The 23,302-nt window shown below is 36.0% G+C and overlaps 3 protein-coding genes across 9 annotated transcripts; all 3 read left to right on the forward strand.

The window, feature by feature from the left end:
* Window positions 1-391: 391 nt before the first annotated feature.
* LOC118061297 (uncharacterized) lies at window positions 392-5,578 on the forward strand (the record flags this gene model as incomplete). Its single annotated transcript, XM_035074728.2, has 3 exons — window positions 392-727; window positions 4,123-4,395; window positions 4,896-5,578. Coding segments are annotated over 3 exons (876 nt in total), but the record flags the coding sequence as incomplete, so codon positions are not given.
* Window positions 5,579-8,042: 2,464 nt separating this feature from the next.
* LOC118061295 (probable inactive receptor kinase At5g58300) lies at window positions 8,043-16,289 on the forward strand. 7 transcript variants are annotated; one of them, XR_012168882.1, is made up of 5 exons: window positions 10,848-11,104; window positions 11,838-11,908; window positions 12,566-13,353; window positions 14,083-14,153; window positions 15,446-15,555. XR_012168882.1 is itself a non-coding variant. In XM_073406889.1 (3 exons), the coding sequence occupies exons 1-3, from the start codon at window positions 8,058-8,060 to the stop codon at window positions 16,060-16,062; spliced, it is 1,968 nt and encodes a 655-aa protein (XP_073262990.1). In that variant the 5' UTR covers window positions 8,043-8,057; the 3' UTR covers window positions 16,063-16,289. The 7 variants fall into 7 exon arrangements, 2 of the variants coding, with proteins under 2 accessions (XP_073262990.1, XP_034930617.2); XR_012168880.1 differs by lacking the exon at window positions 15,446-15,555 and adding an exon at window positions 14,809-15,021; XR_012168884.1 differs by lacking the exons at window positions 12,566-13,353; window positions 15,446-15,555 and adding an exon at window positions 14,809-15,045.
* A 1,810-nt stretch (window positions 16,290-18,099) lies between these two features.
* LOC118061298 (thioredoxin H-type) lies at window positions 18,100-19,315 on the forward strand. The gene is made up of 3 exons (XM_035074729.2): window positions 18,100-18,447; window positions 18,639-18,761; window positions 19,125-19,315. The coding sequence occupies exons 1-3, from the start codon at window positions 18,397-18,399 to the stop codon at window positions 19,275-19,277; spliced, it is 327 nt and encodes a 108-aa protein (XP_034930620.2). The 5' UTR covers window positions 18,100-18,396; the 3' UTR covers window positions 19,278-19,315.
* Window positions 19,316-23,302: the final 3,987 nt, after the last annotated feature.

A 23,302-nucleotide genomic window follows, 5' to 3' on the forward strand; every position in this document is an offset into this window, starting at 1 on the left:
ATAAATGACACTATGTTTTAACCTTGATTTTCTTGACAAGGAACCACCATTACAAACCCCTTCTTATTTTCTGATTTATAGTTTCCTACAGACATCTTGTTTTTTCTTTTTACTAACCGATCAACAATGTCGAAACAATCACCAAGAATCATCCAAGGTCTTCTCAAACTCCACTACAATCATGTTTTTACTTCCAAGCCCCCACCTTTAACCACTCCTTCTCTTGCCTCTAGAATTTCTTCCACTTTTACCAGACCTTACTCAAATGCATCCTCAAATTTCACTCCTTTAAACTCTCAAATCCCATGTTTTACTTCAAAACCCACTTCTTCTAATCTGGGTTTATCTCAGTTTCTCTCCTGTACAAAAAACCCAATTCTTCATTTTCTAAAAATGGAAAGTTTTTTCCTATGGGGTGAGGCAGTTTTCTTTCAAAGGTTCTTCGGATTTGGGGAAAAGGGTTGATGGCAATTTTGCAAAAAAGCTTCTTGAGAAGCCGGCCACTGCTGTTACTTCTGCTTTCTCGAGGTACCGTGAAGCTTTAGGGTTGCAAATTGATGCCTTTTTAAAGAGGAATTCCTTGTTTTTGTTCGGGGCTGGAGGAGTGATAATTTGTGCTTTGCTTTGGAGGATTATGTTTGGCATTGCTAATACTTTTGTTAGTCTATCTGAAGGCATGGCGAAGTATGGGTTTCTCGCCCTTTCAACTGCCATCGTAGCCTTTTCTGTGAGTTCTTTCTCTAATCGTTTTACGGTGTTTTGTTATTTCTATTTGTGCAACGGAATTATTTTGATTATAAGTGAGTGATGTCTCCTTTTGGATTATTGATGTGCGAACTAACTATAAAATTTATCTTGACTTTACGATTTTCCTAAATGTGATGAGCGGTTCACATGCGTTAAGTTGTGGAATAGATAGATTTTTCTTTGGAGTACAAGCACGAGATGGGTTCTCCTGTTATTGTTATGGTAGTGCCTCTACCAACATTCTATGTTTGAACATGTTTTTGTGGATAACATAGCTTGTTATTTTTACTTCAATGGCGTGGAGTGTTGTTTAAACACGAATCAATGATGATCGTGGCAAAAGCACAGTCAATTTACTTTGCTTTCACTAAAAGGAAGTGAGTTACTAGAAGTTATCGCACCTCAAGTTTAGATGCAGTGATCAGGTGATGATTAAAGCTCTTAAGAATGAGACTCTAATCTTTTGATCAGTCTGTCATACATTGAATGTACAAATTAATATCTCGACTATAATTGTTTCTACTGCTTATCAATACTGGCTGAGTCAAGTTTTTGAGTTTTGATGTCGAAGCTTTCTAGTCCTACCTAGGTGCTGAAGCTATATAATCCCACTCTTACAAATGCTAAGTGTTGAAACTATCTGTTCCAACTTAGGGGTATATAGTGTTTAAAACTTTAGGTTCGTAGGAAATAAGAGTCAAGATTTGAAACTGTCTAATCCTACTTAAGTGTCTCTGTGGGAGTGTTTAAGTTGAGATGCATAGGAAATTCTAGTCTTGGGCAATGAGCTAACTAGATGACCACATAAATGTTTTATTTATGTAGCAAAGCCTAAATGGTTATGCCTTTTGGTCAGTTTTCTCTTATTGCTGTTGAGGTTTGATTGTTTCTATCCAGTTTAAGTCTCCTACATTGTGGGTTCTTCTTCCATATTTTTCTTGCCTTTTTGCCTGCCCTGTCCTGTCCATGTCACCCATAGGAGATAGTAACAATTGGGATTTTTCTTTCACATTTCAAATGTGACAGAATAGTGACTACAAAAACCATGGCTTGGATCATGTTCACAAGGTTTTATACTTGGTGACATGTATGAGAATAGGGAAGAAATGAGAAAACAGAAATTGATGGCGACACCAAAAGGAAGGACACTTGAATTGATACAATTTGTTTAAAAGCATAGCATGTCAACCGTAGAAGAATCCTTTGACAGACTTAATTGCCTAGACTTCTAATTCCTTGGTACTCTCACACATTTTACTTTTCATAGTGTATGCTGACATGCCTTGCACATGGCACCCATGTAGTCATTCTGTTTTATTTATTATTGAGGATGGATTGTTGAATACATGATTAAAGTTTTTTTTAAAACATAACTATGCTGGTTAAAAAGTAGTACTTTTAAGAACAAACATCCAAAATTAATGTTGTGTATGTAAACAATTTTAAATAACTAAATCATTTTTCATACATGATTAATTCTAATATTAACATCAACATAAATCTATTGAATATTTAATATCCACATTATACACATGTGAAATAAAATCAGTTAGTGAGAAAATTCAAATGCTATATTGTCAAAAAGAACATAATGTTGTTTTCTTGTTAATTAATATGCTAAATAAAATTTGCAGTGCAACAATTCAAGTTAGAAGCTTGGAATTTTTTTTTAATACTATATTTCATGACGAATATTGCTTAAATTGAAATTTTCATTATGCTTGTTATATAAATAAAATCTATTTCATTGTTTTGAGTGAATAAAGTATTTTGGGATTTCATGCTTTGAAAATTTATTATAATAATGAGTGTTCAAATAATATTAAATTTCATAGCAAATTGCAAAAGAGAAAAAAATATAGTTGGAATGTTTGATGGTGCAAAAAATTAAAATAATTAGTCAATGTCTTCTAATGCCCTTATACAGGTACACGGTATTATTTGTATGTTTGGTATCATTAACAATCTGATGGACAGTAGATTATAATAATGGGAAAACAGGATTTGTCAGGCAATAGAGATAAGCCAGAAGAGAAACAGACCTCACATAAATCCTACTAACACCCTGATCCTCACAAATCCCTTATTGAGTAAGAACGAGATTTGTAGCATGACATGTTAGAAAATTGAAAGTAGTAACAAATTGATAGAATTAGGCACCAATAATATGAAAGTAAAGCAACCATTAGAAGAAGATTATGAATTCATGATCATATCAGATACTCTTACATGTATGATTCAAGATTAGAAACAGCATGCTCAAAATTATAACAAACAAAATTGAGAAAAGAGCATAGATAAATATATAACCAGTTTAACAATATATATATAATAAGTAAGTTGATAACAAAGATCAATACCAATGTTAGTCAGTTCTGATTTTTTTCAATTTACAAGAAATAAAATATTGTTGTTTTTATAAGCGTTTAGAATTATAAGTAGAGTAAACAATAGGATTCTTTGTATTGTAAATTAGTATTAGAATTGGAAAATAGAAAAAGAATTCATATCTCTTAAGAATAAAATAAATAATTAACGTGTAGCTCTTAATTAGTATTAATATTGGAAAGAATCTAAAGTTAGGATGCTATGATTTAGGACATAAAATAATATAACTAAAACATGTATAAAATAATAATAATTATTTGAAAAAAACAATAATAAAGAGCACAATAAAATAAAATAAAATAAAGAGGGGCATTGCCTCAAAAGCTTACCCCAACCCCTAACCCAAACTCTGCCTTTATATAGAGTATTGATAGATGGATTAAGTGAGGTTCTGAGACCAGGTACTTCAAAACTTCTAATCCAGTCACATTAGATGACTTTAGGTGAGCTAACACCATTTTTTCTAGTCAAATATATACCCCACCAAGAAACAACCATTAACATAAAGAGATGCTTCTCAAATAAGATTGCAGTAGTGACCCTGTTGATCACTGAATTGCACTACTTACAGGTGATTAGCCCACCCTGAATTCTAACAGCTGGCACCAGGGATATGATTGCTTATTTCCCCCACTGTTTTTGATGTAACTAAGTTGCAGCATCATTGTTTCCAATGTAGCTTCCCCAGAACTAGCAGCTGGCATTCTCCTAGAATGCAGATTCTGCTAGTGTTCATGTTTCAAACCTAAAGCTTATGCTATATATAAAACAAGTTGGAAGTCATCATTATGGGATCAAAATTGAAAGGTGCATCCTTAATCAGAAGTCCTTGAGTCTTTCTATTTATGGATTTTCCATATATTTAAAAGTACAGATTCTGTTGCAGTTTATCCCCAAACTATTGTTGGTTTTGTCTATGTACCATAAGCAAGGATCAACTTACATGTTAACATTTGTGTGTTTTGTGTATCTATGTCACTGCTAAAGGGCCTGTATATCCGCTCAAGAATTACAATCAATCCTGATAAAGTTTATAGAATGGCCATGACAAAGCTGAACACCTCAGCTGGGATTCTTGAGGTTATGGGTGCTCCTCTCACAGGAACAGTATTAAGAGCCTATGTGATGTCAGGAGGTGGACTTATTCTAAAGAACTTTAAGCCAACTGTTAGGAGCAAGCGGTGTTTTCTCATCTTCCCAATACAAGGTTCTGAGAGAAAAGGTCTCGTCAGTGTTGAAGTTAAGAAGAAGAAAGGCCAGGTATGCTCGCTTTCTTTGTTTCGAACATCTGAATGCTCGCTTTCTTTGTTTCGATCATCTGATCAGGCAATAGAATGTTTTTAAGAAATGAAAAATTGGAATCTATGATTATGATTCTTTTGGTCTTTCGCTACTCATAAATCATAAATTGAGCTTCTCTTAAGTGGAGCAAATTGATTGCCACCCGTGTTGCTGTTGCATTAAACAGTAAATGAAGTTTTCTAAGCACGTGAGTATCTGTGCAAGAGAGAGGGAAAGGGGGTTGTGGTTGGGAGGATTGTTGCATTAATTCATATTTGCATATTTCTATCAATTTAGAAGTTAGAAACTGTTATTGGCAGCAGCTTCTTATATGTATTATCCTGGAGCTCTGTGCACAAGTAATCCCAGAGCTGTCACTTATATGTATATATATGTGTGTGTGAGAAAATTTACATATTGATAAGGGTAAATGAACAACTTAACCCTTATTCAAAAAACTGTTTTAAATTTCTGTGCAGTATGATATGAGGTTATTGGCTGTTGACATCCCCATGGCATCAGGACCTGATCAGCGATTATTTCTGATTGGAGACGAAGAAGAATACAAGGTTGGTGGTGGTTTGATATCTGAGCTGAGAGATCCTGTGGTGAAAGCAATGGCAGCAAGCAAGGAATTTGATGATCTTGATCAAATCGAGGAAGAGAAGGATGCCGAGAGGGAACTTCAGGAAGCTGAAAGAAAGCACCGTGAGGAAATTGAAAAGCTTGAAAAAGGTGGCTCCTAGTGCCTGTTTAGTAAATTGATGTTCGTTTCCCTTCCATTCATTCCCTTTGTTTTTCATTTCCATGGATTTGTTTTGCTTAATGGAGGCCCGTGGCTTGATGCACGGGCATCATGACTAGTATCACAGTTTGTGCAAAGTTTTCCTGAACTGCTAACGAGTCATCTTCAGAAATCTCACAAGTTTTTGTACTATTGAAGTTGAGATGGCCTGTACGAGGCAATAAAAGCATACAACTGAGGCAGCCTTTCACACAGAAGGCATTTTTTCTGACATGGATCAGTTTCCTTGCCTTGCTTGCCAATTTACTCTGGAAATCTCTTGTAGCAATAATTTATGATTTTTCTTTAATGCTCTAAAATCATTCTAAGATAATCTGCTTTGGTTTATAGATTTAGACCTGGATTGCAATTGTTTCAGTACTGGAGACTAGATATCCATGTTGCCTGTGCATTTTTAGTTACATGCATAGCGTACTTTTCTGTTTGTTAATTTAGCACTCCTGACTGATCTTGTTATAAAGCCTGTTGCATGCTAGGTTATTTCTCTTGATCCAGAAGCTGCCACTGGACCATTGTTAATTTTGCAGTCTTGTTTAGAAGTCACAAGTTCTGTGAAAGGTCTGCTTGTCAGCTAATTCATGGGATGGTTGATGTTTATCACCAACGTCTGGGGTGCAGTTGCTGATGCCTGATAGGTAATTATGACAACCACTGCATGATAACTGAACATCAGCAGTTTTGACATCTCTGGATTTTTAAGCACATGAAAGCTTCTGCACAAGTTCAAGACATCTAGCTCTTACACAATTTGCAACTTCACTGGTTATGGGCTCTAGTAGAGGAGTGCATTTTTCTAACTTTTAATGCGTCTTCATTAAAGTCCCTTCCTTTCCTCTACGATGTTTATATCCGCAACACAGAAGGTCCCCTATGTTTGTGGTTGCCGTTGCCATGACGTGAGTGAGGGAGGGAGGTGGGATTCATGACTTGATGCTCGCACCCAACTACCAAGGACCTTCTGCGGAACCTGATTTCCTTATTTGGTCCCATTGTGGATTCGTGTCTCTCAAGAACTGGATAAAACAGGACCTGTTTGTTTCAGCTATGGTCAGTCCGCGTAATTACTCGAGTCTTGTTCTCGTCTAAGTGGTTGGAAAATGACACCCAACTAGCAAAGACAACACGGTTTATTAAATTCCCAGCGGTCTATCTGTTTCAGCATAAAACCTTGTTGGGCTCTTTTCAAGGCAGGATCTGATAATAAAGGAAACGGACCCCCTCCCCTTCCCATTGTCAGGAAAAGAAGGCAAGGACCCACCCTACCATGTGAGCTCCAGTTTGTAGGTTGGATGTTGAGCATGGAGTCAAAACAAGTCATAACTCTCCATGCTTAAAATCATCATTCCTTTTTCCGGAAAATTTTCAAATTCATCATAATGTATTTGGAACCACAGGAAAGAAGTCATTATTATCGTTATTATTATGCCAATACATTGTAAGCTAATGGCAAACAAATACGCTCTAAACGCTTTCATAAAGGGTGACAAATTAAGAGCTCATGCTTAATTATTCATCATCTTCTGTCTGCTGGATTTCCCCTTGCCTGTACGTGTCAAAAAGAGGAGAGAGAGAGAGAGAAGAAAGAAATCTAGTGTTAGCTATCCCTTAGTAAGCTCAAGGCAGTTTTGAATTCTTTCCCTCTGTCAAATATGATGGAAGTCTCATCATAGATTTTGACTAACATTCGTTGCCATAATTGAGTTTGTTGTCCAACACAGGTAAAATCTCATGGCAAGAAAATGACATTGCAACAAACTCCCAGCTTACTGCCTATCCTACTGTCTTAACCATACTAGAACAAGATTACTTTTTAATTATGCTAGAGCAATATTAAATCTATGGATTTCTGTTCTTATCATCACCCCCCCTTCTGTCTCTCTTTTTCATACACATATAGAAGATAATAGATGAAAAGGCTACAGTTTCTTGTGAAGTTGAGAAGCGGGTTGTGAGCTCTACAAATTCATTGTGCTCACAAGCTTTTCCTGGGTAATTTAAGGTTACATTTACTGTTAATGCGAAGCCGTATTGGACTTCAAATGCTTGCTGTGTCATTGTCAATGGTTGCATGCATAGAAGACACGGTTGTATTCCAATAAAAAAAGAAAAACGGGACCAAACATGTTTCAATGCAGTCTTGCATAGTTTTTAAAGAGAGAAACGAATAGCATATAGAGGCTTCAGTCCTCGTACTTTTGCAAGCATTTCACGCTGTTAATTCCTAGTTACAAAGACAGTCACACTGTCGGTTGTCGTGTTGATGGCCAAGAATGCATCTGCATGCTTATTCTTTTTCTTTTTTTTTCCCTTTTTAAACAAGATACAAGAAGTTTGATAACAATAAATAACCTCCATTTCTTTATTCATAGCTTGGTTTTTTTGCTTCTTGATAAAATTTTCATTGTCTTGAAAACTTGAATTAGATTTGGGGTTCTGCCTTGATTCAAGTTCTTCTGTACATCCATTATTGGGACTTGAAAGGAGTTTCAGACCTTAAATTCATGGTCAGCGATAACGCTTTTTAATCTGAATATTTAGACAGCAGCTGGGAGAATTACTAAGAATATATACAGTTACTAGCCTATAAATTCGGTGACCCAAATTAGCATTCCATTACTATCATTATCACTTCCACCAATTTTTTTTTTTTTTGTATTTTTGAGCTGGAGCGTCAACTTAAAGCACTTGAACTTGGTTCTCCTCTCAGTGTATTGCCCCTTTATTTCTTTTACCTTCTATTTGCAGGAACTGATTTCAGGAAAGATTTTTGTATTCTGATTTTCTTGCACGTACTTTTGGATATGCAAGGCAGAAGTTATTAGATTGAAAAATTGTCATGTTTCCATGGTATAAGTCTCTATCTCCATAATATTTGTTTGTCACTTGCTAACTTTTGAAAATATATTTTATGTTGTTTATCAGCAAGTGATATCAGGCACACTTTCTTTAACATCCAACTGGATATCAATTATTTGCTCCTTTATTTTCTTTATGGTTACTTCCTGTGAGCTTCCCTCCTGCATGATTCCCAATCGATTTCTTCTTCTAATGAATAACGCAGGTTTACACAGCTCCATAGCTCAAAATGAACAAGCATTAAATGAGATTCTGAGTGAATGATAGTGACTTAGTGGCATCTGTTTCCTACTTTCTTAATACTGCTAGTTAGAACAATAGTGCTACTTTCTTTATGAAATGCCTTTTCTTTAACAAAAAAAAGGAGAGAATTTAACTTTTTGCTTTCTCTTTACATCAATCTTTTTTTTTTTTCCTCTTGGATTCTTTATCACCACTCTGCTTTTTGACATGTGCTTCCTCTGGTAAGTGAGCTTTGCTTTCCCAAAATAAAAATGTCAATCAACAACACCTTATTTATTATTTCTTCTTTTGTTCTAAAGTAAATTCAACTTTAACGTACAGTAATCTACTGTTGTGGTGAACGATCTCAGTAACTTCAACATTTCCACAGAACCATGTTCAGCTAACTTTTATCAATGTTCTGATTCACTGAACCAGGGGAGAACCGGGAGCTGCTGAAGCCAGAAACAAGCATAGTTCATTTCAAACTGAGCAACTATCAATGAAGCTCCTGTCCTCCATTTCCACAGTTGTTTTCCTTTTCTTCATACTTCCAGTTGTTCCTCAGATTATAGCTGACCTGAATTCTGACAGACAAGCACTTCTTGACTTTGCTGCTGCTGTTCCACACATCCGGAAACTCAACTGGAATGCTTCTACCTCAGTTTGCACCTCCTGGGTTGGCATTACGTGCAACACAAATGGAACCGGGGTGGTTGCTGTCCATCTTCCGGGCGTTGGACTGTATGGCCCTATCCCTGCCAACACTATAGGAAAACTTAATTCTCTAAAGATTCTCAGTCTCCGATCCAATAGCCTCAATGGAAAGCTTCCTTCTGATATCCCCTCCCTCCCTTCCCTTCGGCACCTTTACCTGCAACAGAATAACTTCTCTGGCGTCTTCCCTGCCTTGCTCTCCCTTCAACTCAATGTCTTGGATCTTTCCTTTAACTCCTTCACTGGGAGCATTCCACCCACCATACAGAATCTGACTCAGCTCACTGCATTATACCTCCAAAACAATTCCATCTCCGGAGCCATACCCGATATCAACCTTCCAAGACTCAAGGCTTTAAATCTGAGCTTTAACTATTTCAATGGTACAATTCCATTTTCTTTCCAGAAATTCTCCTATTATTCATTCGTTGGGAACTCTCTATTATGTGGACTGCCTCTCAAGCGTTGCCCCACCATCTCCTCTTCACCTTCTCCTTCCCCAAATGACTTTCTAAACCCCCCAACAAAGCCCCAATCTCACACTGCTTCCAACAAGAAACTTGGTTCAAATTCTATAATTGCTATAGCAATTGGGGGATCAGCTGTGCTGTTTCTCATAATTATGGTTATCTTCGTTTGCTTCTTGAAAAGAAAAGACGGGGCAAGAAACACAGTATTGAAAGGGAAGGCTGAGAGCGAGAAGCCTAAGGATTTTGGTAGTGGGGTGCAGGAGGCTGAGAAGAACAAACTGTTCTTCTTTGAAGGCTGTTCTTATAGCTTTGATCTTGAGGATTTGTTGAGGGCTTCAGCTGAAGTTCTTGGTAAAGGGAGTTATGGAACAGCCTACAAGGCAGTTTTGGAGGACGGGACATCAGTGGTGGTGAAAAGGTTGAAGGAAGTTGCTGCTGGAAAGAAGGAATTTGAGCAACAGATGGAAGTTATAGGGAGAATTGGACAGCACCCTAATATTGTTCCACTCCGTGCTTATTACTACTCCAAAGATGAGAAGCTTCTAGTTCACAACTACATGTCAGCAGGCAGCTTATCTGCATTCCTGCATGGTAAGCTGTCTTTTAGCTCAATTATAATGAATAAGTTTTGTTTTCCTTTCCTCCACATTTTTTTTGCATTACTTCCATCACCTGGCATTAGAAATTTGTGCGAGGCAGATCAAAATTTTCTACTTGTGATTTTTATCCAGGGAAATTTTTCACCTAGTAACGACTGCTTGAGAATAAGCAAGACCAATGTTCACTAGTTTAATGAGAACCAGAAAATGGTTTAAACTTCAGCCAGTGAGTTTTATCCTTTTAGGAGCTGTGTTTGGTTCTGTGAGAAACATGTTTTCCCAAATGAAAACGGTAGAAGGTTAGGAATCTCATCTATCATACAACAGTTCTGCATCAAGTTGTTTCTGGCAGTCTAGCACAAAGTAGTCATGCTGGCTCTTTTGATTTATTGACTAGAGTTACACATTAACAATGGCTTAAACCATGAAAGTTAAAAGCCCTTGCAGAGAAGGTTTACAGCATTTGTTGAAGAAATTTTTTTTAAATTAGTGAAGAATACCAAATAGGCTAATAACAATTGATCGAATTCCCTAGAATCGATTATGAGATTGGGTGTCATTAACAGCCAGAAAAGACAGTTATGGTACTCTAAAAATTCCTCATGATGAAGTTTAGCTAACTATATACCCATCTATATACTTTTGGTTTTTGCCGATTGCTGCAGAATAATGTACTTTTTGATTGAATAGATCTCAATGGTGGTTTTTTTATTCTTGAAAAAACCTTGAGAGTTATAACATTCTGATGAATCACTTTATTTGTGATGTTTTGTATTAAAAGGAATGAGAAAAGGCAACAAAGCCCTTGGAGGCTTAAAGAGAGGGTATAAATGATTGAGGGGTAGTGTGGTAATTGACTAATAGTTGATAAATATAAATAAGAAGAAAAAAAAAAAAAAAGAATGATCTGATTTTGAGAGAAAGAGAGCTACGGGAGAGATAAGGGAAAGAGGAAGAAGAAGAAAAGAAAGGAGAGAAGGAAAGGAAGGAGAAGAGAAGTAGAGGAAATAAGTAAAAAGGTAAGATTTATAGTTTTAAGTGTAATAATATGTTAAATTTCGGTTTTGATTAATTTTGAGAGTTTTTGAAGTTTGTATTTTGAGTTAATTGATGAATTAATTTGAAGGTTAGGAGTTGATTATTGTGGGTATTTGATGAATTAGTTGATTTTAAGAGATTGAATTGAAGGATAATGATTTTGAGTTATGATTTTGCTTAAATGGTGAAATTATGTTAGAAATCAGGGGATAACAGTAGGTGATCTGTTGAAATTCTGGGTTTGAGGTTGAAGATGACGAAAATTCAGTTTGGTCCCTCAATTTACGGAAATTGCAGTTTAGTCCCCGAACTTTGGAAATTTTACAGATTGGTCCCTGGGGCATAAATTGAGATTCTGAACAGAAATGAGGATGATTTAAAGGCAAAATTCCAGTATAATTAATATTTTCAGTTTTGGTCCTCCAATTTGACAAATTACGATTTGACCCCTAATATTTTGATAAAATCACATTTTTGGACCTTGGGGCATAATTCAAGATTCTGGACAAAGATAAGGACGAATTATGGATAAATTTCAATATGGTCATGTATTTACAATTCGGTCCTCAAAATTGGGTAAAATTACGTTTTGGTCCCTGTTTTGGAAAATTGTCGTTTTAGTCCCTAAACTTGGGAGATTAAGCCCGGTTTATTTTATGCATTGGGATCTTTTGTTTGATCTGTTTTTGAGTATATTGCATATATTTATTGTAGGTTCTCCTAACGATCCTTAATCGGATTTTCGGGTCTTTTGTCTGACATTCCTTTAGTTCAGTATTTTCCGGGTGAGTGGAATAATCTTTAATATGCATATAATATAAATAAATATGTATGTTGATTATACAATGAGTACAACTAGTAAATTTCTTGAATATTTATATATGTTGCTTTATTTTTCCGAGTACTAATTTATTATTGAATTTTCACTCGCAATCTGTTAAAGTAAATTCTATTTGATATGATATACGTTTCTTTGATGATTATGTGAATATTTGTTATGCCTTGATATGGGACTTGTCAGTACTCCATGCTAACGGAGAATAGTTAGCCTGTGTGCACATAGTATTCTGTTACCTAGCTGGTGAGAGAGGCATCAGCCTGTGGCGATTGATCATCCCACAGTGGTCACCGACGGGTGTCATCTGGTCACCGACGGGTGTTCATCTGGTCACCTTCGGGTGTCATCTGGTCACCTTCGGGTGTCATCTGATCTCTGACATGTAATCCACTACGTTATAATAATATGTTACGTTATGATAACTATATGTTACGTTATGATAATATGATTAGTAAGTATATGTATATGTATATGTATATGTATATGTATATTAAGATAAATCATCTTACAACTTATTAATATCTGAAATATCTAAAATGTATATTAAATGTTATTCCCTCACTGAGTTGGTTGAACTCACCTCTCATTTTTAATATTATTTCAGGTTCTTAGTTTCTGGAACTTTGTTGAGTGTTTCCGCTTCTCCAGTTCTGGTCGGTATGCCTTGCTTGTTCGCGAGGCTTTCCTTTCAATTTTGATTTGATGTCTTAGACGCTCCACTGTTACCTTGTTTTAATTAAATTTGGATTTTGACAATGTAATGAGTATTATGAATTATTATTTTTGTTTTAATAACTATCTTTCGGTTTCATCAGTATTTGAATAATATAATATTTCTGAATATTATGAGCCGCTGCGTATTTTGGAACAAATTGTTCTTTTGATATGTTCGTTCTGAGGCTTAGCGTAGGTGAGGTGTCCTTTCGACACCGCTCCTACGTTGCCGGTCACGGATCCGGGATTCGGGTCGTGACAAAGGTGGTATCAGAGCATGGTTTTATTAAAACCTCGTAATCTATTTGTTTTTGTTAAAACCCTCGTAATATGTGGAGCTTAGGATCTATCTTGTCTTGATGTCATTCAATCTTTTCTATTAAGTTTCGAGGACGAAACTTTTATAAGGTGGGGAGATTGTGATGTTTTGTATTAAAAGGAATGAGAAAAGGCAACAAAGCCCTTGGAGGCTTAAAGAGAGGGTATAAATGATTGAGGGGTAGTGTGGTAATTGACTAATAGTTGATAAATATAAATAAGAAGAAAAAAAAAAAAAAAAGAATGATCTGATTTTGAGAGAAAGAGAGCTACGGGAGAGATAAGGGAAAGAGGAAGAAGAAGAAAAGAAAGGAGAGAAGGAAAGGAAGGAGAAGAGAAGTAGAGGAAATAAGTAAAAAGGTAAGATTTATAGTTTTAAGTGTATAATATGTTAAATTTCGGTTTTGATTAATTTTGAGAGTTTTGAAGTTTGTATTTTGAGTTAATTGATGAATTAATTTGAAGGTTAGGAGTTGATTATTGTGGGTATTTGATGAATTAGTTGATTTTAAGAGATTGAATTGAAGGATAATGATTTTGAGTTATGATTTTGCTTAAATGGTGAAATTATGTTAGAAATCAGGGGATAACAGTAGGTGATCTGTTGAAATTCTGGGTTTGAGGTTGAAGATGACGAAAATTCAGTTTGGTCCCTCAATTTACGGAAATTGCAGTTTAGTCCCCGAACTTTGGAAATTTTACAGATTGGTCCCTGGGGCATAAATTGAGATTCTGAACAGAAATGAGGATGATTTAAAGGCAAAATTCCAGTATAATTAATATTTTCAGTTTGGTCCTCCAATTTGACAAATTACGATTTGACCCCTAATATTTTGATAAAATCACATTTTGGACCTTGGGGCATAATTCAAGATTCTGGACAAAGATAAGGACGAATTATGGATAAATTTCAATATGGTCATGTATTTACAATTCGGTCCTCAAAATTGGGTAAAATTACGTTTTGGTCCCTGTTTTGGAAAATTGTCGTTTTAGTCCCTAAACTTGGGAGATTAAGCCCGGTTTATTTTATGCATTGGGATCTTTTGTTTGATCTGTTTTTGAGTATATTGCATATATTTATTGTAGGTTCTCCTAACGATCCTTAATCGGATTTTCGGGTCTTTTGTCTGACATTCCTTTAGTTCAGTATTTTCCGGGTGAGTGGAATAATCTTTAATATGCATATAATATAAATAAATATGTATGTTGATTATACAATGAGTACAACTAGTAAATTTCTTGAATATTTATATATGTTGCTTTATTTTCCGAGTACTAATTTATTATTGAATTTTCACTCGCAATCTGTTAAAGTAAATTCTATTTGATATGATATACGTTTCTTTGATGATTATGTGAATATTTGTTATGCCTTGATATGGGACTTGTCAGTACTCCATGCTAACGGAGAATAGTTAGCCTGTGTGCACATAGTATTCTGTTACCTAGCTGGTGAGAGAGGCATCAGCCTGTGGCGATTGATCATCCCACAGTGGTCACCGACGGGTGTCATCTGGTCACCGACGGGTGTCATCTGGTCACCTTCGGGTGTCATCTGGTCACCTTCGGGTGTCATCTGATCTCTGACATGTAATCCACTACGTTATAATAATATGTTACGTTATGATAACTATATGTTACGTTATGATAATATGATTAGTAAGTATATGTATATGTATATGTATATGTATATGTATATTAAGATAAATCATCTTACAACTTATTAATATCTGAAATATCTAAAATGTATATTAAATGTTATTCCCTCACTGAGTTGGTTGAACTCACCTCTCATTTTTAATATTATTTCAGGTTCTTAGTTTCTGGAACTTTGTTGAGTGTTTCCGCTTCTCCAGTTCTGGTCGGTATGCCTTGCTTGTTCGCGAGGCTTTCCTTTCAATTTTGATTTGATGTCTTAGACGCTCCACTGTTACCTTGTTTTAATTAAATTTGGATTTTGACAATGTAATGAGTATTATGAATTATTATTTTTGTTTTAATAACTATCTTTCGGTTTCATCAGTATTTGAATAATATAATATTTCTGAATATTATGAGCCGCTGCGTATTTTGGAACAAATTGTTCTTTTGATATGTTCGTTCTGAGGCTTAGCGTAGGTGAGGTGTCCTTTCGACACCGCTCCTACGTTGCCGGTCACGGATCCGGGATTCGGGTCGTGACATTATTGGTACAGTTGTTTGGAACCAGGTAACAATATCAAATAATGTGGAACCTCTCATAGTATTTAAAAAGATGTAAATTGGTTGCTTGGTGTGCTGTGATCTGCATAATTACCATAACATTTGTATAAATCAAACCTTTTCAGCTTACTTCAACTTTGCTATGCCTGTAACTAGGACAATTTGACTGCACTCCCTTGTATTATCATTTGTCTCTGATATAAATTTTATACTTCTTCCCCGTGCTCTATTTGCATGGAAATAATAGGCAATAGGGCTGGAGGTAGAACTTCACTGGATTGGAATGCAAGAGTGAAGATATGCCTTGGGACTGCCAGGGGAATTGCCAGCATTCATTCTGAAGGTGGTGCCAAATTTTTCCACGGTAACATCAAGGCTTCCAATGTACTCCTCACCCCAGATCTTGATGGGTGCATCTCTGATGTTGGATTGGCTCCTCTGATGAACTTCCCCACAACCATGTATAGAACCATTGGATATCGTGCTCCGGAGGTGATTGAAACACGCAAAGCCTCTCAGAAATCTGATGTTTATAGTTTTGGGGTGCTCCTCCTGGAAATGCTGACCGGGAAAGCCCCACTACAAGTTCCAGGGCATGACAGTGTGGTTGATCTTCCAAGATGGGTGCGGTCTGTTGTCAGAGAAGAATGGACTGCAGAGGTTTTTGATGTTGAGCTTGTAAGGCACCAACATATTGAAGAGGAAATGGTGCAGATGCTTCAGATTGCTTTGGCTTGTGTGGCAAAAGCACCAGATATGCGTCCCAAAATGGATGAAGTTGTTAGGATGATAGAGGAAATTCAACATTCTGACTCGAAGAACAGGTCATCCTCCGATGCCGAGTCTAATGTCCAAACTCCATGAGAGTTTAAATTTTTCGCGTTATGGAAATGATATATCAGATGCTGTCTGATATGGTAAGGCGATATGCATGAATGCATCATGCACACATGCTAAGCCTTAACCTCTCAATGTATCCATACTTCACCACGAATTGTAGTACTTGAATCCTGTAGAAGATTTTTAGAATTAATCTTCGGAAAAATAAACTTCCTGCCCCTTGATTTCTTGTAAGCGAACTCTTTTCCAACTATTATAAGCTGGCTGATATGCTTTAACTGATCTGCAGAATCCATGAAACTGAAGCTTCCTTATGCTAGGCTGAAATTCAAGATAACTTTACAGAGAATTAATTGTGATGCCACTTAACCTCCTAAAATATAAGCCATTTTCAGGCTAATCAACTTGATAAAATAGATATATTTCACACTACAGATAATCCATGAAATCAATGAACATGATGCAGTAAATTAATTCAAAAGAGATGAAAGATAATTTTCCAGATGGCTGAGATTAAAGCATTTCACAAGGGTAAGGTGAGGCTTTGTAAATGCATATTGCATATTAACCACCACTCTGGTTAATAACGCCATGAACAAAAAAAGGAGGTCGTAGGATAGAAATAGAAGGCCAAAAAAGGTCTATTAAATAGGGTATTGTTTTACTAGCAGCCACTTGTTTATTCGTTGGTTGTAGTAGAATATGTCGTTAGTTTACAGGAAACAACCCAAAGGTGGAAACTTGAAATGGCAACACACCCCCTGAAGGGAAGGACACCTATAGTCTCTAGCATTTCTCTTTCTCTGTTGAAAGTTTTACGGGATCTTTGACTGCCCATGTTGTCTATTTCTGATAAGGCACTACATATCAGAATCAATTGGATCCAAAGGTAAAACTTCTCTTCATGCCTCTGTTCTTTTCTTTGTTTGGACTGCTCTAGCTGTTTGAATCTTTTGATGATAATTAACATAAGAAATGATCTCATTTAGGTAATGCGTAAATGTCTTACAAATTTATCCAAAACTGTAATTTCCAATTGTTATTGCTTGTAAGTCAACAATCTGGTTTAGATGAAATGCATCCACCCAAATTTAAATGGTTTTGCTGTCTTGGCAAGAAAGAGGAAGACTACATTATTGTTTTGCAAAGCTTTGGACGGCTTAATGTTGTCATTGCTAATGTAAGAGGGGAAAAGAAGGAATGGGAGAAACATTTTACCATAAAGAGAGAAAAGATAGGTATAAGATAATGAAATCCGCAGAAGATTAGGGGAGTTTATTTTGCATTTCGAGCCAAAAATAATGGAACTGGATTTTACTCTTTTGGTTTAAAAGATGATACATAAAGAGAACTTATGCCATGTATCTCTAGTGCCTTTCGTGTTTTACCTGGAAGAAAAAAGAAAAAGAACTGCAACAGATCTGATGGATATTCTCTTTTAGGAGCCTGCTGTAATCGCAAATCCATCACCAGGGTGTAATGGGACATTGTTGGTCCACGGTGAGTCTCTTTAAACAAGCTGAAAAGAACTATGCTCATCTCTCCTCCTGATATTCTTCATGTATACGTGATCTTCATTCTGTAATGCTCTTGCTGTTTTAAGGCTCCTGCTGGCTGTTGCTGCGACTTCTTTTGCAGTGAATCTTGATTCTCAACTTTGTTTTTGTTGAATAGAGCCTGATCAAGTTTACCTTTTGAAACCTTGAAGCCTCTTCATTTCCATGTTCAGTTTCTTCAAACCTCTCAATATGTATATATTTCGTTTCAAATGACAAATGGTTGTAGGGTTGACAATCCACAATGTCTTGTTTCTTGATGAAAACTATGATGGTGTCAGTTAACAAATCAAAGTATTTGTCAAGAATGCCTAGATTTAAGATCACCTCTTCACTTCTCTAAACAGAACTTTCATGGGGTCTTCCACCTAATATGTATTTCCATAAACCTGAAAGAACCTAGAAGATAATCTAGACCAGTATGATCAGCTGTAACACAAGGCATTATTTAGCTCTTGAACTCAGCCTCTGTCCTATACCTACATATCATCACCTTAAAATACATGAAGTTTTCAGGCTCCAGCTTATCAGGGTTTTAATCGAAAGTTCTTTCATTTTTTAAGAAACCTGGCTTGCCAGTTCTGAACCATTTATCAAGTAATCATGCTTCGGATGCTAATGTCCATGGTAACCCATATTTAGACACGGTCCATCATCCTCGATATATCATTCAACATATTGAGGATAACTCTTGCAGGTCTGCGTTTGTTGTAATAATTGTCATAGAGGTAATGAAGAAAGTGTTCATCAAGAGAATTATCGTAAAGAATTTGCCAGTAGAAACGTTCACCTTCTTACCACTATGGAGAAATGGAATGAAAAAATATCAGAAGCAAGTAGGGATGGGAAGATTGTAAGTTCTTAACACTTGGCTACCTTTTATGTTTACCTTCTCTCCATTTTCCTTTTCCCCACATCTCCTGAATCCAGTCATTACAGGGTGACAAATTCATATGGATGCTTTGGTAGTATTCAGATGTAACTGTCATCATTTACATGTCTAACTTCTCACATTGGTAATTTCCCCCCTCACCTGTCCAACAGGTGGTCGTAAATTTCAGTGCATTGTGGTGTGCTCCATGTAAAACAACTGCACAAGCTTTCTGCGAGCTTGCGGATAAATATTCCTCCGTCGTATTTCTAACAGTTGATGTTGATGAGCTTGCAGTAAGTAAAACATGTTTTTACTGTTAGCCTTAGGTAACAGAGAATGAAGATCAATGCACGTCAAGGCTGTCAAGAATTTCTCTCTACTTTTACACGAACTCTCATTCACCTTTACAATTTAAAAGACAAAAGTCAAGACTTATCTACATCTATATGCATGGTGATGAAATTATACTTGAGCTGTAATAATTCGTCGATGCCTATTTGAAACACAAATATGAATTTCTGCATCAGGTTCTCATATGTGATCAACGCATAGCAATAAATTAATATGTTTGATTCAGTTTTTTAGTGTGTTCAATAGATAGAGATTAGTCAGAGAACATATTTGATAAGTGAAATGTGCTGTCTGATTGGATGCAGGAACTGAGTACTTCATGGGAAATTAAAGCAACTCCAACGTTCTTCTTCCTTAAAGATGGGCGACAAGTTGACAAACTTGTCGGAGGAAACATGCCGGAGCTCCAGAGGAAGACTGCTGCTATTGTCAATCTTGAGTCTAGGTCACGCAATTGACTCTTATTCCTGAAAACTGGCTTATTTTCCATTCCATTCTCCAATCAGAATTTCTGTTACCATGTGGTAGTGTCAGAAACCACTGCCAGGTACTGGTATATCAAGTTTTGAAAAATCTGATATTTGCACGTGAGATATGAGAGCATTGGTTTTTCAGACAAAAGTGAAAAACTGTGTCCTCAGTAGGGTGTTTAGAGCAGGAAAAACACAAAGAAAAATTGCAAATTCTTGATGGATATTGCTGTGCATCCTGACTGTACCAGTGGTTTTGTCAGAAATTGAGAGAAGAAGGGATGCATGATGGAAAGCATCTTTCTTATACTACTCTCATATGAGGGGAAGTCTCATGGATCTGAGAGTGCTAATGGACTTGGATTGCATTACTTTCAAGATGTATATTTATATTAGTCAAGTGATAATTCTAGAGACTTAAGGATAACCACATCATTAATGCATTGAACCTGTAAGACCTACAAGGGCTATTTGGAAAACTCAACTTAACATTACTCTAGATTTCAACATTAATTCCAACAGGATTTGCTTCATATGCTCATCATCAGGAATTGTCTGTAATCATTAAAATGATTTCATTCAACCATGCCAAGGAGATCATGATCCGATTATATATACTCAAATTTAGCGTTCTGTTGATTCTAGACGTGTCGAGAGTAAACACTTGAAACGAGCCATGGATGAAGATGCTACCAAGATCCTGAAGGGTTCTCCTATTGCATCAATTTTCAACATTTCCATGGTAATATGCACTCACCATCGAAGCCTATACTCTATCCAAGTTTCCGCAAGAATTACACCCATCCTTCCTTTTCATATCAGCTGCTTCTTGTTCAGACATCTTCTGTCTACATAAAAGAGTCCAGGGAGAAATTAAAATTCTATCGTTTATACAGCAAACACAAACTGCCTGGAGTCCTTGTCAATTTAGCAAAAATGAACTGTTCACATTTTAACATGAAAATGGTGACTGATGATATGAGAGGCAGAGTCTTAATAATGTCTCTTTTTCAACTTTTCTATGCTATTAGACATTAATGTATGAAGTATATAGCAGATATAATGTCCCGGCAATCCTCTATTTAGATTACCAACGTGGACAAAAAATCAAAATAGAAGCATAATGTACTTAGGAGAGACTATATTTTGCAAGCTTACATAATTACCTGTCTATTGAATTTCTAAATGACCATTATCTAAAGTTGACTTGCTTAACTTGCTAAATCTGCAAAGGTAAGAGTTACATCAGAATAGTACAGGAGAAGAAGAGCTGGTATTTCCGCTAATATTTTTCTCTCGTCTGTTTATAACGTTGAAAATCTTTGCATTTAGAAGTTCACCATTTCAGTTCTTACCCACCATGATGATGCTTCCTGAAATAAGGTGCTATACCAATCACGGAAGTCTTGAACCACCATCCAGTGGAAATCTTCAGACAGCCCATAAGACCCAAAAGCAACTATGATCACCTTTCAAAGGTTGGATTGATCCACATGAACATCATCATGGTAAGAATTGTGTAAGGAAATTCTTTCTGTGCGATGGCACCAGGTATCTTGACGTTCCCTTTCAAGTTGCATCTAGGTGGATAAGTGTATCATGATTGTGTGATTGCAACTCATTTTCTAGAAAAGATGAGCATATTGGAGTAGCAACTTTTACAGTAAGACCATATCCACAGCGATGATCTTAAGTAGAATTTCTAATGTATAGGTGGTTTATCAGAAGTAGCACATACACTGACAAGCACGATAGCGGGCATCAGAGAGGTGCGTTAGTGCCGAAGAGCAAAAAGTTTATTAAGGTGGATGAGTGTTTGGTAATCAAGTAGGGATTTATAAACATTGCCCTTGTTGGCATGGAATGATGGATCATATGGACAACCTCAAGTCAACCCTTCCCCCTCCTTTATTTACAAGACTGTCTCGAAGATACCAGATGGAAGATGGTTTTCGAAGTTCCCAAGCTGAATAGCTAAAAGAAGGATTTATGGTGTTAGCAATTTGCTTCCAAGTTAAACAGCTGCTTCATACTGGAAACCTGGGACCACACAAGCCAGTTAAGCTCCAAGTTTTCAAGGTTCCTGTCATTTGTGGGTTGTGTAGCATACAAAGTTTCAAGGATTATTGTCACGACCCGAATCCCGGATCCATGACCGGCACATAGGCAAGGTTCCCCTCCAAGGTTCCAAACCTATGCGAACCCAAACTTATATACAATCTTTTGAACAACTCAATCAGAGTTTAGCACAGCATTAACAATAAATTAATTTCATAACATAATTCGATTGTCTTAATACAAGAGTTAATATAATTTCATAGTTTTGGAGCACTAACTTGACATAAAAAGAAAGATACAAATTACAACCAAAAGCAGGTTCGGAAGGTTCAACAAAAGTAACCCGCTATCAAGCTATAAGCTTGAAAAGAATAAATAATGAGAGGGTGAGTTCAACAACTCAGTGAGTAGATAACGTTCAATATACACACACGAGGTAATATAGCAATGAGAAATATATATATATACAAGTATGGCTTTAGTTCTTATACGAAGGTTTATCAAATAGGCCATAACAAGAATATCATATGGTAGAACTCGTCAGAAAATCAAAATGCAATGAGCATGAGGCTCCGTACTGTTGGATGATCAGTCCCACACAGGTTGGTGTCTCCCCGACCAACTAGGGTTCAGATACGATGTGCACAAAGACTAACACTACCCTGTTAGCATGGGTATTCTGACTGACATACCATAGGTTCATAATCATAATCAAACAAACATATTCATATCTCAAAGCTCAACTCATGACATCAATCAAATGAGGAGCTATCAATTCAGAATTCACTTCAAAATACAGACTGGTTCATATCAAGAATTCAGATTCAATAATTGATCATGCTTTATCATAACAAGGATAATAATCAATATATATTATCAAGAAGCATGATCCAATTCATATTAACAAATCAAATATTTATAATATTTCTCATGCATATGGAAAATTATCCACTCACCTGACTCAAAAGCAAAACAGAAGCCAAAAGCAGACACTGAAGAAAATCCTACTGACGTCCCGTCGGTAGAATATCAGGATTATCTGAATACAAATGAGACATATTCAAGAACGACTCGAAAGAACATATAACCTATTTAATACACTTAACTAAGGGTGTATTCCGTAATCCTATATGGTTTTTGACCTAACTAGGTAATTTTCTCAAAAAACCCAAAATCTAACGGTTTTCCCGAAATCTAATCCATAATAAAAACAACTAATAAAATTGGTAATAATTCACTAAGTAACCCTTAATTATTCATCAAAACTAATCTGCAAAAGCTAATATTACAGCTAGGGACTAATCTGGAATTTTTTCCATATTTTTAGGGCCAAATTGTAACTTTTATCAAATGGAGAACCAAACTGAAATTTGTCATAAATCCATGAATATACTGAAATTCTGACCTTAATTAATCCTCAATTCTGTCCAGTATGTATCATTATGCTTCAGGGATCATTCTGGAATTTTACTAAATTTTTAGGGTCAAATTGTACTTTTTGTTAAATTGGAGGACTAAATTGAAAGTGTTAAATTATCTTATCTATACAGTAATTATGTCCATAATTCATATGTTATTCTGTTCAGAATCTCGGAATATGCTCCAGGGACCAATTTGTAATTTTCCAAAGTTCAGGGACTAAACTGTAATTTTCGGAAATTGAGGGACCAAATTGAATTTTCATCATCTTCAACCTCAAACCCAGAATTTCAACAGATCACCTACTGTTATCCCCTGATTTCTAACACAAATTCACCATTCAAACAAAATTATAACTCAAAATCATCACAATCTTCCATAATCAACTTAATAATCAATTACCTACAACAATTAACCTTATAACCTTCAAATTAATTCATCAATTTAAATCAAACATAAATTCTCAAAACCCTAACATTCATCAAAACTGAAATTAAAGCTTAATTAACATATTATACACATTAAACAACCTAAAT

The sequence above is a fragment of the Populus alba genome, chromosome 19, assembly GCF_005239225.2.
Source record: "Populus alba chromosome 19, ASM523922v2, whole genome shotgun sequence".
Classification (NCBI taxonomy): domain Eukaryota; kingdom Viridiplantae; phylum Streptophyta; class Magnoliopsida; order Malpighiales; family Salicaceae; genus Populus; species Populus alba.